At 54.4% G+C, this 14,191-nt stretch overlaps 1 protein-coding gene across 5 annotated transcripts in view; it reads left to right on the forward strand.

Moving 5' to 3' along the window:
* Nucleotides 1–11,703, forward strand: part of FIGNL2 (fidgetin like 2) — a 60,547-nt gene extending 48,844 nt beyond the window's left edge. For 4 of the 5 annotated variants that reach the window (XM_075902039.1, XM_075902040.1, XM_075902038.1 and 1 more), the window contains exon 2: nt 7,774–11,703. In XM_075902039.1, coding sequence (XP_075758154.1) covers nt 7,785–10,001 — 2,217 coding nt within the window. In that variant the 5' untranslated portion in view covers nt 7,774–7,784 and the 3' untranslated portion in view covers nt 10,002–11,703. The remainder of the gene's footprint in view (nt 1–7,773) is intronic. The other variant, XM_075902037.1, reaches the window with a different exon arrangement.
* The last annotated feature ends 2,488 nt before the right edge of the window (nt 11,704–14,191 follow it).

Consider the following 14,191-nt stretch of genomic DNA (forward strand, 5'->3'; position numbering starts at 1 on the left):
GTGGGCCCCTAAAAGTATCGTGGGCCCTAGGCACTGTGCTTACTGGATAAGTTGGCCTTGCCCATATTTATCGCTCTTAAGCCCTAGTCTAGACTAGGGAGTTATTTCAAAATGGGGCGAAGGATAGCCTGCTAAACCCAGTGTTGCAAGCACAATCCTTGAGGGAGCCATTTAGGGATCTGGGGCAAATCTGTCAGGGGTGGTACTTGGCCCTGTCATGGGTGCAGGGGACGGGACTCAATGACCTCTCAAGGTCCCTTCCAATTCTATGAGATAGGTATATCTCCATATATTATTATTTCAAAATAACAAGCGGCACGGAGCATCCACACTACCCAGCCCGTTATTTTGCAATAAGGGGCTGGTTATTTCAAAATAACTCCTGCTTTCCACGAGGAATAACGCTTATTTCGAAGTAGCAGTCGTGTGGACGTTCTGCTGCTGCTATTTCGAAATAACGGCTCCCCTGAGTCATTCCGAGTCATTCCTCCCCAGTGCTTCCTGGGGCTCTAAGTTGAGGTAGCACATCCACTTTAAGGGAGACTTCCTCGGACTCATTTTGGGGCTTCCCTGCAGTGTGGACGTGCTATTTCAAAATAGTTATTTCAGACGTTATTTGTTTGAAATAAGTTATTTCGAGATAATTTCCTAGTGTAGACATGCCCTTAAAGGCCTGGTCCAGAGGGAGACAAAGTCCGGAGGATGCTCCACACCTGACACAAGCGTGCCCTGCCCGATGGTAAAATCCTGCTGGGAGCTGTGTGAGTCGGAAGGGGACCACAGCAGTTCCGAGCAGGTACTGTATCTGGAACAAAAGCCCTCCCTCCAGAGAACACTGCGCTGGACAACATGGCGGCTTGTCCAGCTTGTTGCTGTCTCTCCCTGCCTACCAACGCATACTGCAGGCAGCACAAAGAAGGAGGCTGGTCCTGTAAGAGGCTGAACCTGGACCCTGGCGTGAACAGCTTTGGCTGGGTGGACTCCAGGGAAAATTGGAACCTCCCCCCTTCCCGCCCAACTCACGCACTGCATGGGGCCAGAGCAGTTGCTGCATTCCAGAAGGCATCTCTTTATGGCTGCTGTGCCTGATTTATCCCCACGCCCCCATTCACACTGGCCTCATGGGAGTCTCTTTGGACCCTTGCTCTGCTGGGCTCTGCAGTTCTTCTGGGGTGGCAGGGCTATTTGCCGTTGGGGCCTCCCACTGCCCTTCATGGCTCTTAGATATTTCACCGACCTGCCAGGCTGGGTTGAATTTCACATGAAAAGAGCTTGGGATTCCTCTTGGCTCATGGGAAATTCATAGCAAGCCCCCGATCCTTAAGGAGACGTGTTTGGGGAGGTGTCGTTATCCACGTACTGATAGGAACCGCTGCTTTATGGTTTGCTCTTTTACACGGCAGCTCCTTTAGGCACCGCAGCTTTTGAGTTGAGTCCTAGCATCTTTGCTTAAATCCACCTCTGCTTTCTTTGAGCCCTTGGGGCTGAGTCTCCTGTGCCCCCGTCCCTTATGTGAAGCATGTCTAAGGGGAGAGGTGCAGAGCCTTTGGCTGTGTCTACACTGGCATGAATTTCCAGAAATGCTTAAAACGGAATACTATTCCGTTTTCAGTTTTTCCGGAGAAGGAGCGTATACATTGGCAGACTGCTTTTCCGGAAAAGCCCTTTTTCCGGAAAAGCGTCTGTGGCCAATGTAGACGCGCTTTTCCGGAAAAGAGCCCCGATCGCCATTTTCGTGATCGGGGCTTTTTTCCGGAAAAGACTACTGGGCTGTCTACACTGGCCCTTCTCCGGAACAATATTCCGGATTAAGGACTTATGCCCGAGCGGGAGCAGAATAGTTTTTCCGGAATAGCGGCTGATTTTGTACAGTAGAGCATCGTTGCTTTTCCGGAAATTCAAGGGCCAGTGTAGACAGCTCACAGCTTATTCCGGAAAAGCGGCTGATTTTCTGGAATAAGTGGCCCAGTGTAGACACAGCCCTAATGTTCTATCCCAAACTTACCTTCAAACTCCGGGGGCGGGGAACCTTTTTAGGAGGTAGGGGGCGGATCCACAGAAAAACCACTCGGGGGCCGCACACAAGTGAGAAGCTAACCAAAAACCCCAAGCCCTCACTGACGTGGCCCCTGACTGAGAAGGAGAAAGACCCTCCCCACATTCCCCAGCACACCAGAGCCTAGGGGGGCCCAGGCTAGCGGCCCAGGCCAGTAGAGATTTTGTGTGCTCCATCCACAAGATAGGGCAGCAGCTGGAGCACTAGCATGGGCTCCCCAGTGCTGGGGGAGGGGGAGGCCCTGAGCCTTGGGGGCCAGTTCCAGGCAAACTGGGGATCTGGCACCCCAATCCCGTGTCCCAGATCACAGTCCCCTCCTGCCCTAGCTTACAACCCAAATCCCTGCACCCCAATTCCGTGCCCTAGGTCACAATCCATCCCTCTGCACCCCAGTCCAGTGCCCCAGGTCACAACTGCCTCCTTCACCCAGACTCCCTCCCTTAGCCCAAGCCCACTTCTGCACCCAACCTCCATCCCAGACCTTTGCACCTCATCTATTAATATGGAAGAGTGCGGCCCTCAACCACTTTCCAAATTCTCAGAATGGCCTCCCCCATCGAAATGCATTGCCCACCCCACATCTAACCCTTTAAGCAGGTTGAGTGAAAATGCAGACCAGTGTTACCCTGCCCCCATGTGCCTCTGACACCACTGCAAAGTGCTGCTTCTTGAAAATTGCTGTCCCCGGTCCCAGGAGGCCTGAGGAACAGGCTGAGGGCGAGTCTAAATTGCTGCGCTACAGCCTTTTGATCTTGGTTACAACCTCTGGCAACCTTAACGCTGGCCGGGCATGTGAGTTCATAGGGCAGTGTTTGTCTTTTGGTCTTGCCCTTGCAGTGGCTTGCTTTGGGCACGGCGAGGGTTTCTAAGCACTGCTGCAATAGAAGTAGTGATATTAAAGATCCATCATGTGCTGGATGGCGTGCGGGTCATATTTTGAAACTCTTGGATTAAAAGTGGCTCAAGCAACGGAAAGCACCACAGTGGTTATGAGTGATACGCTGGGAATTGCAGGTGTGGTGTGAATAGAGTGAAACCCATGGCAAGCCATCAGGAATGAGAATGTTTCCTCGCAGGCCCTGATCCTGTGTGCTCTATACTGAACCACAACATTGTCTTGGTCAAAAAATGCTTCCTGATAGGACTGTCAACAAAACATGCCTCTGAGCTCGGCATTCATGTGACCACAAGGGGGCAGATCTCAGGTTTGGCACATGATACTGCTTGGAGATGTGCAGAACACTGACGGTGCATCTACACAGCACCCTTACCTCAAAAGAAGCGTAAATTGCATAGCTTATTTCGAGGTTATTTCAAAATAGCTTATTTCAAAATTTCGAACTAAAGCACTATTTCGACAAATCCCATAACCCTCGTGGAATGAGGATTACAGGGATGCTGGAATAGCATTTATTTCTAAATACTAGCCAATTAGCCCATCATAAGACGGGATTTTCAGGTCTCTCCTCCATGTCGGTCTTCTCTCCTGAGCCTCCGGTCTCTTGTTCCGTCTCTTTCTCTCTTCTCCTCCTGCTGCCTCTCCCCCCTCTCTCTCTCAGCTCTCCTCTGCCTCCTGCCTCTCTCTCTTCCTCTTCTCCTCCCACTCCTGCCTCTCACTTGTGGAACCCTGGAGCCCAAATGGCCGTTTGGGCTCCGCACTCCCCGTGCTGCATGGTAGGCGCGGAGCCCAAACGGTCGCTAGCGCCACTTGCTCCCCCAGAGGGAACAGCCAGTAACAGCGCCCGCCCAGAGGGAACAGCCAGCATTTCGGCATTACAGACACACAGACATTGGGCTACTATGTATATGACTAGCCAATTAGCCCGTCATAAGACTGGATTTTCAGGTATTCTCTCCTGAGCGCTCTCTCTCTCTCTCTCTCTCTCTCTCTCTCTCCTACTGCCTACCCCCTCTCTCTCAGCTCTCCTCTGCTTCCTGCCTCTCTCTCCTTCTCTTTCTTTCTCTTCTCCCCCTCCTGCTCTCACTCTCCCTTTCTCTTCTCCTCCTCCTCCTCCTGCCTCTCTCTCCCCTCTGTCTCTCCCCGCCCCCCTTGCCTTTCCCTCCCGCTGTGGTGCTTGGCTGAGTGCTGCCTGCTCAGCCGGGCTGCCGCGACGGAGGGGGGTGGGGCGGTGACGTACACGGCCAGGGGGTGGGGAAGGGGGGCAGTGATATACACGGCCCCACCCCCTGGCCGTGTACGTCACTGCTCCGCCCTCTTCCCCTCCCTCCATGGTGGCTCAGCTGAGTGTTGCACGCTCAGCCGGGCCGCCGCGGGGGAGGGGGCAGGGCGGTGACGTACACAGCCAAGGGGCCCCTCCCTCTCCTCTCCCGCGGCGCACCACTCAGCGCCACGGCAGGAGGAGGAAGGTGGGGGCGGTGACGTACACGGCCCCGCCCCCTGGATGTGTACATCACCGCCCTGCCCCCCTTCCTGTCCCACCGGGCCCACCTGAGTGGCGCTCAGCTGGGCCCCGGCGGGGGAGCAAGCGGCGGCAAGCGGCCCTTTGGGGTCCGGCTGCGGCCAGTGGCTGCACCCCCCCTCCACCAGGTCTGCTTCCCGCCCCCCTCCTCCTGTCCAGCTCCACGGCCCCCGAACCCCCCCAGCTCTGCTTCCCACCCCCCTTCCGGCCAGCCACGCCCCCTTCCTCTCCCTGCGTGGCGCCCCGCCCCCCTTCCCCTCCCTCCCTCCCCCTCTGTGGCGCGCTGCGCCGCTCCCAGCTGAGCGGTGCTCCCGCCGGGCCCCTTGCCACTGCTTGCTCCCCTGCCGGGGTCCGGCGGGAGCACCGCTCAGCCGGAAGCGGCGCAGCACGCCACAGCGCACCACACAGGGAGTGGAAGGGGGCGGGGCTGGCTGGAAGAGGGGTGGAAAGCAGAGCTGGGGGGGATTGGGGGCTGTGGGGCTGGAGGGGAGGATGGGGGGCCGGAGGAAGGGGAAAGGGAAGCAGCGCTGGTGGGGGTGTGTGTCCAGGGGGCCGTGCGGCCCGAACCGCCACGGAGCAAGGGGAAGGGGGGCGGGGCGGTGACGTACACAGCCAAGGGGCCCCTCCCTCTCCTCTCCCGCGGCGCACCACTCAGCGCCACGGCAGGAGGAGGAAGGTGGGGGCGGTGACGTACACGGCCCTGCCCCCTGGACGTGTACATCACCGCCCCGCCCCCCTTCCTGCCCCACCGGGCCCACCCTTTGGGGTCCGGCTGTGGCCAGTGGCTGCACCCCCCCTCCACCAGGTCTGCTTCCCGCCCCCCTCCTCCTGTCCAGCTCCACGGCCCCCGAACCCTCCCAGCTCTGCTTCCCACCCCCCTTCCAGCCAGCCACGCCCCCTTCCTCTCCCTGCGTGGCGCCCCGCCCCCCTTCCCCTCCCTCCCTCCCCCTCTGTGGCGCGCTGCGCCGCTCCCAGCTGAGCGGTGCTCCCGCCGGGCCCCTTGCCAGCGCTTGCTCCCCTGCCGGGGTCCGGCGGGAGCACCGCTCAGCCGGAAGCGGCGCAGCACGCCACAGCGCACCACACAGGGAGTGGAAGGGGGCGGGGCTGGCTGGAAGAGAGGTGGAAAGCAGAGCTGGGGGGGGATTGGGGGCTGTGGGGCTGGAGGGGAGGATGGGGGGGCTGGAGGAAAGGGGGAGGGAAGCAGCGCTGGTGGGGGTGTGTGTCCAGGGGGCCGTGCGGCCCGAACCGCCACGGAGCAAGGGGAAGGGGGGCGGGGCTCTGATGTACACGGCCAGGGGGGCGTGGCCGTGTACGTCAGCTTTACAGACGCACAGACACTGGGCTACTATATATATGATATTTCAATATCTTTTAAAATAACAGGTGCATTTAAAGATGTGGAATAGCTATTTCGCTGTGTAGATGTAGCCTAAGGCGTTATTTTGAAATAACAGGGTATGTCTAGACTACATGCCTCTGGTAGCAGAGGCATGTAAAATAGGCTACCTGACATAGACAATGAAGCAGGGATTTAAATATCCATGGCTTCATTAAAATAAAAATGGCCGCTGTGCTGTGCCGGATCAGCTGATTGTCAGCATAGCACACTAGTCAAGATACGGCTCGGTCGACAAGGGAAGCCTTTGTTGACCGCTCCTGTAAACCTCGTTCCACAAAAAGCATATTGTCACTTGTGATCAGAGACACGATTTCAGCATATACTCCCAATTATTACATCCTTGCTGCCCATCCTGTAAATACAAAATCTGATGTATAGTCATAGGACTCACACCACAGCACCAAAACTCGAATAAACTATTTTGAAATAAGCTATTGACGTAGCTCAATTTGCATAGCTTATTTTGAGTTAAGCCCTGCTGTGTAGAAGCATCCCAAGGGTACGTCTACACAGCAGGGCTAAACTCGAAATAAGTTACGCAACTTGAAATAGCTTATTTCGAACTTGGGCATGTCTACATGGCACTTACTTCGAAATAGAGAACTCTTCCTCCAACTGCTCTTACACCTCGTAAAATGAGGGTTACAGGAGTTGGAGTAAGAAGTCCTCCGGCTGGACATTATTTCAATATTATGTCGAAATAACTGGTTGTGTGTAGATACGTACTTTGTTATTTTGAAATAACTGTGCTGTGTAGACATAGCTTAAATGAAAATGTGGAGTCCTGTGGCACCTTAAAGACTAACAGATTGATTTGAGCATATGCGTTTGTGGGTAAAACCCCATGTTGTCAGATACATGGAGTGGAAATTACAGACATAAATATACTAGCCCATGAAAAGCAGGGAATGAGAGATATCCATGCATCTGATGAAGTGAGGTTTTGCTCACAAAAGCTTCTGTCCAAATAAATCTGATCGTTTTCAAGGTGCCACAGGACTCCTTGTTGTTTTTGCAGATACAAACTAACACAGCTACCCCTCTGATACAGGTGAATATTAGGGATGTAAAATCCTGTTTTAAAAGATAACAGGCTAAACTTACATTTAACCAGTTAGCTGGGATCTCGCAAGTCAGGGGTGGGGTACGCCATCCCGACCAGGCTGAAACAACCCCAACCTGCAGTGCAGGGGCTGTTCTGGCCAGGCCGGGCTGAGCCTGCTACACCACAAGCGGGGGCTGCTCAGGCCAAACCCGCTGCACCAGTGTCACCAGTGGGGCATTGCTCTAACCTGGTCGGTCTGGAGCGTGCGCGCGCACGCACACGCACACACACACCCCCGCCTCCACAGCTTGGTGCGGTAGGCCTGGCTGGGCTGTAGCAGCCAATTAACTGGTTACCAAATGTTTTCCCTGTGTAATTTAAAACATTTTTGGTTGTGAAGGCTGATTCGCTTTTTTTTTTTTTAAAATAAAAGAGATTTGCTCCCCCTACTCATGGGGGAGAAGAAACTCGCTCCCAAAGGGAGGCCACCCCAGCCTCAAAAGGGGCGCTTTGGCCCGCATGGAGCCTTTTGCGACAATATTCAAACATTAGTGCCGGAAGTCAGGCGGCTGAAAGCCGTGGGTTGTGTTTCCCAGGGGCTAAACCGCCCTGAACTCCTGGAACCTCAGTGGGGTTGCGGCTGTTCTGCTCTTCGAACGATCTGCCCCCTTTCAGTTAGGTGAGGGGTTCTTGGCCTCTTCCCAGCCGAAGACATCCCTCCATGGAGCCATTCACTGAGCCAGGGCCTCCTGAATGTTTAGCAGGCTGAGAACGGCAGGGTGCTGCGCTTAGTCCTGCTGCGCTACTCCGGGACTGCATTTAACCCTTTCTGCCTCTGTTTCCCTCTCCCCAGCTCTGTTGAAGATGCACTGGACACCAGAGCATGCCCAGCCCCTGAACCAGTGGCCAGAGCAGCACCTTGATGTCTCTTCCACCACCTCCTCGCCGGCCCACAAATCGGACCTCTACCACAGCAGCCGGCAGCGCTTCAACTACGCCTGGGCCAACGACGACATCTCCGCCCTGACGGCCTCCAACCTCCTTAAGAGGTACGCGGAGAAGTACTCGGGGGTGCTGGAGTCGCCCTACGAGAGGCCAGTGCTGAACAGCTACGGCGATGGAGCCTTTGGGCCGCTCAATGGTCAGAAAGGGGACGTCGAGCCTTGGCCGATGTCTCACGGCGCGGACGGTGCCTACCCCCTGAACGCCATGCACGATGGACTGCCTGGCTCAAAGGGGGTGGTCCCTTCTGGCCCAGGAAACGGGCCCGTCGGCCTTGGCAGCTCTCCCGTAGTCCCAGGCAACCTCGCAGATCCCATGTATCCCACTAACGCATGCGGGGGAGCTGCCGGCTCCAGCGGCCTTGGCTCGTCTCAGGAGTATACCTCAGGCTACAGTGGCACCTACTTGCCATCAGGCTACTGCAGCCAGCCTGCTACAGCACTTCCCCCTCCGCACCCCTCGTCCCTGCACAGCTCAGGGCTCCTGCAGCCCACGCACCCGTCCTCTGCGCTGGTCCCCAGCTACGGCTCCTCAGGTCCCATGTACAACTACGCTTCCAGCAGCTACCCGCCGCAGCCTGGCTATGGGGGGATCCACCCTCCCCACCCGTCAGCCTCTTACCTGGCCTCAGGCATTGCGGCACCCACCCCCATCGCCCCGCCACCCCCTTCCTCCAGGCCCCCGGTCATCCCTGGTTATAGCTACCAGAGCTCCAGCCTCCCTCCGCTCCCGGTGCCCCCCCTCAGCAGTGACTCAGGGGCCTCCCTGAAACGAAAGGCCTTTGATATCCCCGGGGGGGAGGACGAAGGTGAGGGCAGGTACAGGAAATACAGCTACGAGCAACCAAAGTCCACCCCCGAGTCGCCATACCAGATGTCCGACAACAGCGAATGTAGAGGCAACGGCTTCAGTCGAAGCACCGAGGCCTCCCAGCTGCCCTTCAAGGCTGGGAAAAGGCCAGCAGGAGCAGCCACAACTGTGGCCTTGGAGGACCACGTAGGGAAGTACAGCAGCCAGCCCATGAAAGGCCTGGTCTCCCCTCCGTTTGGTGCTGGGGAGGCCCCTTTGAGGGCCAGGGAGAGCTTTGAGAAGTTCACTCCTCCCCTTGCCAATGGCGAGCGTGCAGGTGGGGAGCCGGGCCACACTTTCAGCCACGGTATGCAGGCCAAGCCACAGGTATTCAGCAGCCAGCCCGTGGAAGAGCAGCTGAAAAACATGGACCCCCTGATCCTAGAGCTGGTGAACAACAAAATCGTCGATTGCAGCCCTCCCGTCCAGTGGACAGACATCGCTGGCCAGGTCTCTGTCAAAGCCGCCATTGAGGAAGAGCTGGTGTGGCCTATCCTGAGGCCTGGGGCCTACACTGGGGAGAGCCGGCCACCCAGGACCATCCTGCTGTTCGGGCCTCGTGGGGCAGGGAAGACCCTGCTGAGCAGGTGCATTTCCACCCAGCTGGGCTCCACCTTCCTGAAGCTGAGCGGGACGGCCCTCCTTTCCAAGTGGAAGGGCGAGGCTGAGAAGATCCTGCAGACGGTCTTCTTCGTGGCCAACTGCCGGCAGCCGGCGGTGGTGCTCATCACCGAGGTGGAGTCCCTCCTCGTGGCCTGCAGTGGTGAAGAAGCCACCCAGGTGAGTGGCCTCAAGTCCCAGCTGCTTTCCTACCTGGACAACATCGCTACCTCAGCCGAGCAGAACGTCGTGGTCATAGGGACGACCACCCGGCCCAGCAATGTGGACGAAGCCTCCCAGAGAAGGTTCACCAAGCGGTTCTACATCTGCCCGCCCGACAGCATCGCCCGGCGGCAGATCCTCCACCACACCTTGGCCCAGCAGAACTACTGCCTCAGCGAAAGGGAGATGGCCTCCCTTGTGCAGCACACCGAGAGCTACTCGGGCAGCGAGCTCATCCAACTGTGCCAGCAGGCTGGCCCCACCAAACTCCACGGCCTGCCCAGCCAGCTGCAGCCCACCTCCTACAAAGACTTTGAGAATGCCTTCTGCAAAGTCCGCCCCACTGTCTCCCAGAAGGAGTTGGACTTGTATGTGGAATGGGATAAAATGTACGGGTCCAGGCACTGACGGCATGTGGAAAGAGGGGAGCCGAGCCTTCAGCCTCAGACTCCAGAGGTGGGTTTGGGGTTTTTTTTTTTTTTTTGCTGGTGGTGATACTTGTATGACAACTTGACCTCTGATCAGGTTATTTTGTAGTCGTTGATTTCTGTTGCTCTGGAGTCTCTGGTCTAGTGCCAGCTGCTGAGGATGGAATCGCAGCTCATCCGTGAATTCAGTCCGGGTCCTTTGTCTTTCTTCTCTGTCCAAGCTGATCTGACAGTGAAATAATTGATCCAAGGAAAGAACCAAACACAAACAAATTCTTTTACAGGCTTTGTTATGTCAGACTTGACTGATTTTGTTTGTTCGTTTGTTTTTTCGAAAGTAGTCGCTCACTGAACTCAGGATAATCTATTTATTATTCGTCTACTTTCCCGTTCATCCATGTTGAGACCAGCAATGTAAAGGATGCAGCTGGGGGGGATGCATTTGGTTGTAGTCTTCTCCTCCGTAACATGACAGCTCTTTAGTCGATTTACAAAGACCTTATTTCCGTTATTGTTCCTAATAGACGTTTGTCAGCCATCATTTAACAAAACCAGCTCCTTTTGAATGTGGCACTATGGGCAATTTTTCTGTACTGCATTGTGCCATATTAAGGACATATTTCCCCCTAAAATCAACTCTTCAAGCCATCGTGAAGAATTTATTACTGGGAGTAAATGGCACGGGGAGATGGGAGGAGGGAGGGAAGGTTTTTGGAGTAAAAAAATGTAGATTGTTTAATATACTAGACCTCATTTTTATTTTTGTAATGTATGTAGTATTTTTTTGTTTGTTTTTTCTTTTTAACTACTCAGGAAAAAGTTTACCTCAGAAAAAAAAACAACCAACCTGAATGTGTTTATAAAAACTGTTTTTTATCTTCTCAAGCAAAAGAAGGAAAAAAAAGATCTTAAGCGTTTGCAAACTCAGTACAAAGCTGCATTATATGTTTGCTTCCAAGAAAGGATAACAGAAAGAAGAATGAAAAAAAAACTTGAAGTTGTTACAAAGATGAAAGTTGAATGTATTTCAGGTGCTTTTCACAATATATTATGCCATAAATTTATTTTATTTTTTTTTAAACATTGTTATTGTAGTGTTTGGTGGAGTAATGTGTCTTCAAAGGAAAGAGAGTATTAGTGCCGTAGTTTAAAAGCTGTTGCTAGTACCACTTTTTGGATAAGCCTACTGGATACATCCCTAATTTCTTCGTTTGCAAAGCTAATTTCTGTTGGGTTCTCCGCTGGCGTGTTCTTCCTAAGGGTCCCGCCTGTATTACAGAAGGAATCATATTAGTATAGGCCCAGCCATTTTGTAAAAAGGTTCATTTTTGCCTTTCTGGACAGGAAAAACTATGTTAGAGAACCAAGTGTTAACCTGCAAAGACCTCTGCACAGTGTGTTTTTAGACCTTGTTGACAGGAGAAAGCTGTACTGAGTTAGTTGAGGGTGAGATTTTTTAACAGATTTAATGAAACCAATGCAAATTGCAGGGTGGATGTTTAAACCAGGCATATTTCAATGCAACCAAAGTCAGATAGGATTTTGCAGATGATGAACTGGTTTTAAACCAGGGGAGGGCAAATATGGCCTCACCAGCCAGATCTGGTCCACCAGGGCAGATGGTTTCAATAAAGATACTGGACACACTTGACATTACATCGCAATCTACATTCCATCTTATTTAGAAAATACCAGACATTTATATTTTCTCAATTTGTTTCCTGTACAGAAAGCTCAAATACTGAACTGTCTGGTTCAAAACCGGACACCTGGCAATCGTAGGGTTAACCCCTGGCAGGCTGTTACTGCTATATTTACCTGCGGTGTGGGCAATTGCAGCTCCCATTGGCCATGAATCACCATGGAGCTGCAGGAAGTGTCCTGGTCTGCATCACTTCCCGCAGCTCCCATTGGCCAGGAACGGCAATCCGCAGCCAATGGGAGCTGCAGTCGCCGGTGTCTGCAGAGGCACAGGTAAATACAGGGGTGGCAGCCCGTTAGGGGTTAGTTTATTGCCCACCCCAGCTTTAAGCCAAAATAAGAGGCTTGCACCAGTTTAACTAAATCATTTTAAAAAAAGCAAACCAGAAGTGAAACCAGTGCCATGTTGGTCTCAGCGCATTTCTTAACTGCCTGATCCTCCAGGTTGTGTCATTCCCATGCCATGTTGCTGGACATCAGGGCCTTTGTTTGCAGACCCCCACCAAACAGGAGCAGAGAGTAACAGCAGGTGGGAAGAGCTAAATATCTCCTGTGTCTTCCTGACGCTGGTTTTAATGCCGCTGAGACTCACATGTAACGGGGGCTCAGTCTGCTCCAGCAGAGGCTTTTTCCTTCTGTCACTGTCCTTCCGTCTAGCAAAGAGAGCCATTTTCTAGTTAGCTGTGGGGAGAGGCAGGGCAGTGCAGCTGTGACGCCTGGGAATCACACCCCTGGCCTAGTGCCATTGCTGCCAATCCAGAACCAAGAGCCTGATTCCCAACCCCTCTGAAGCCAACAGAAGGGCACGTTAGGATTCTTCTTCGGCAGGGACATTTGCGTCACCTCAGCCCCTGACTGGTTGGCTGAGCTGCATTTATACAGCCTGTGAAAACAAGCCAAGTACTTGGTGTACAAAACGCCTCCTCGGAACTGCCTTGTTCCCTTTTTCAGAACGCGCCAGCCCTGTGGCTCAGGCTTGTCTTGGGCACCGCAGCAATACCTAACAGCAAGAGCAGTGCTGGGCAAAATACGGCCCGCGAGCCGCATCCAGCCTGCCAAGCCACCGGGATCCGGAGCCCCAGGCAGGCTCCCCCGCAGCCCCGTGCGCCGGGCAGAAACGCAGCTGCAGGGCTCCGTTTCTGTTTTGAAACTGGAGGGGAGGGGGGAAGTTTTCGGCGCCGCCCCATCCCCAGCACATTCCCATTGGCCGGTTTCTGGCAGAAACCAGCCCGTGGGAGCTGCTTGTTGGAGTGACAGGCAGCTAAGAAGAATCATGCCCCCTCTCCTGGGCTCAGTTATTCATAAAGAACATGGCCAGGCAGGTTGGCTGGCGGAGAAACATTTTAAGCTCTGCAGGCAGGCTGGTTTGGCCACAGCCTGCTTCTGGCACCCCAGCCCTTCCCTGCCCCAACTCTCTGCCCCTTCCACTCAACATACCCAAGCCTTCTGTTCCCCTCTTACATCCATACCCCCCCCAGATCTGGCACCCCAATCTCCTGCCCCAGATCACAATCCCCTCCTACCCTAGGTCACATCCCAAACCCCTGCACCCCAGTCCCCTGCCCTAAGTCACAACCGCCTGCTTCATCCCAACTCCCTCCCAGACTCCAGTCTCTCTCCTGCACCCCAATCCCTTAGCCCAAGCTCCCTTCTGCACCCAACCTCCATCCCAGACCCCTCATCTCCATTAATATCAGGGAAGAGTGCGGCCTCGACCACTTTCCAAAATCTTGGAGTGCTCCCTCCCTCCCCCCCATCAACAATGATTGCCCACCCCTGAGCTAGAGCCAAAAGGCCAGGGGCCACTGAAGGTCTAATGCTGAGATCTGGCTGTTTTGGGCAGGGAAGAGGCACAGAACAGGGTGAGGTGGGTTAGCCAGGGCATTGGGAGCTTCTCTAGCCCTGAATGTTGGTTACTCCCATCCCTGCATGTGCAGGAGGGTGGCGCTAAGGTGGATTTAAGCCACTTCCCTCTATTCAAAGGGCTTTCAGGAGCAAGTGCAGCCTCCGGGATGAGTTACAGCAACCTCTGGTCTGCTCTGATTTACACTGTGTTTCCCATGGCCCCCTTTGGGCCGGGAGAAGCAGAGGCTAGCTGCAGTGAAGGCCAATTTCTCCTGCTCTCTTCATTAGATCCTTTTGCTCTACTGCAGGGAGGCATTTGGGAGGAGCTAGGCAGGGGACTGGTTGCTCCCTCCCCGGCTCTGGGTTCATCACCCCCAACCTCTTCTCACACCAAATAATGCCCGTGCGCCAGGTGCCACAAATGGGTGCCTCGTCTTTCTTTCTCAAGGCATGTTCTTAACAGATAGTTTTTGGGAGGGAACAGACTCCAGGATGGCAGCCGTGCCCGCCAAAGGTTCGTCAGTGTCGCAGTCGATAGAAGCGATGTCTTGAGCCAGGAACTCTGACTGCACAGAAAGTGTGCGTGCAGCTTTCCCCCCTTCACCCTACAGAGAACTGGGATTT

This window comes from Pelodiscus sinensis, chromosome 19, assembly GCF_049634645.1.
Source record: "Pelodiscus sinensis isolate JC-2024 chromosome 19, ASM4963464v1, whole genome shotgun sequence".
NCBI lineage: Eukaryota > Metazoa > Chordata > Testudines > Trionychidae > Pelodiscus > Pelodiscus sinensis.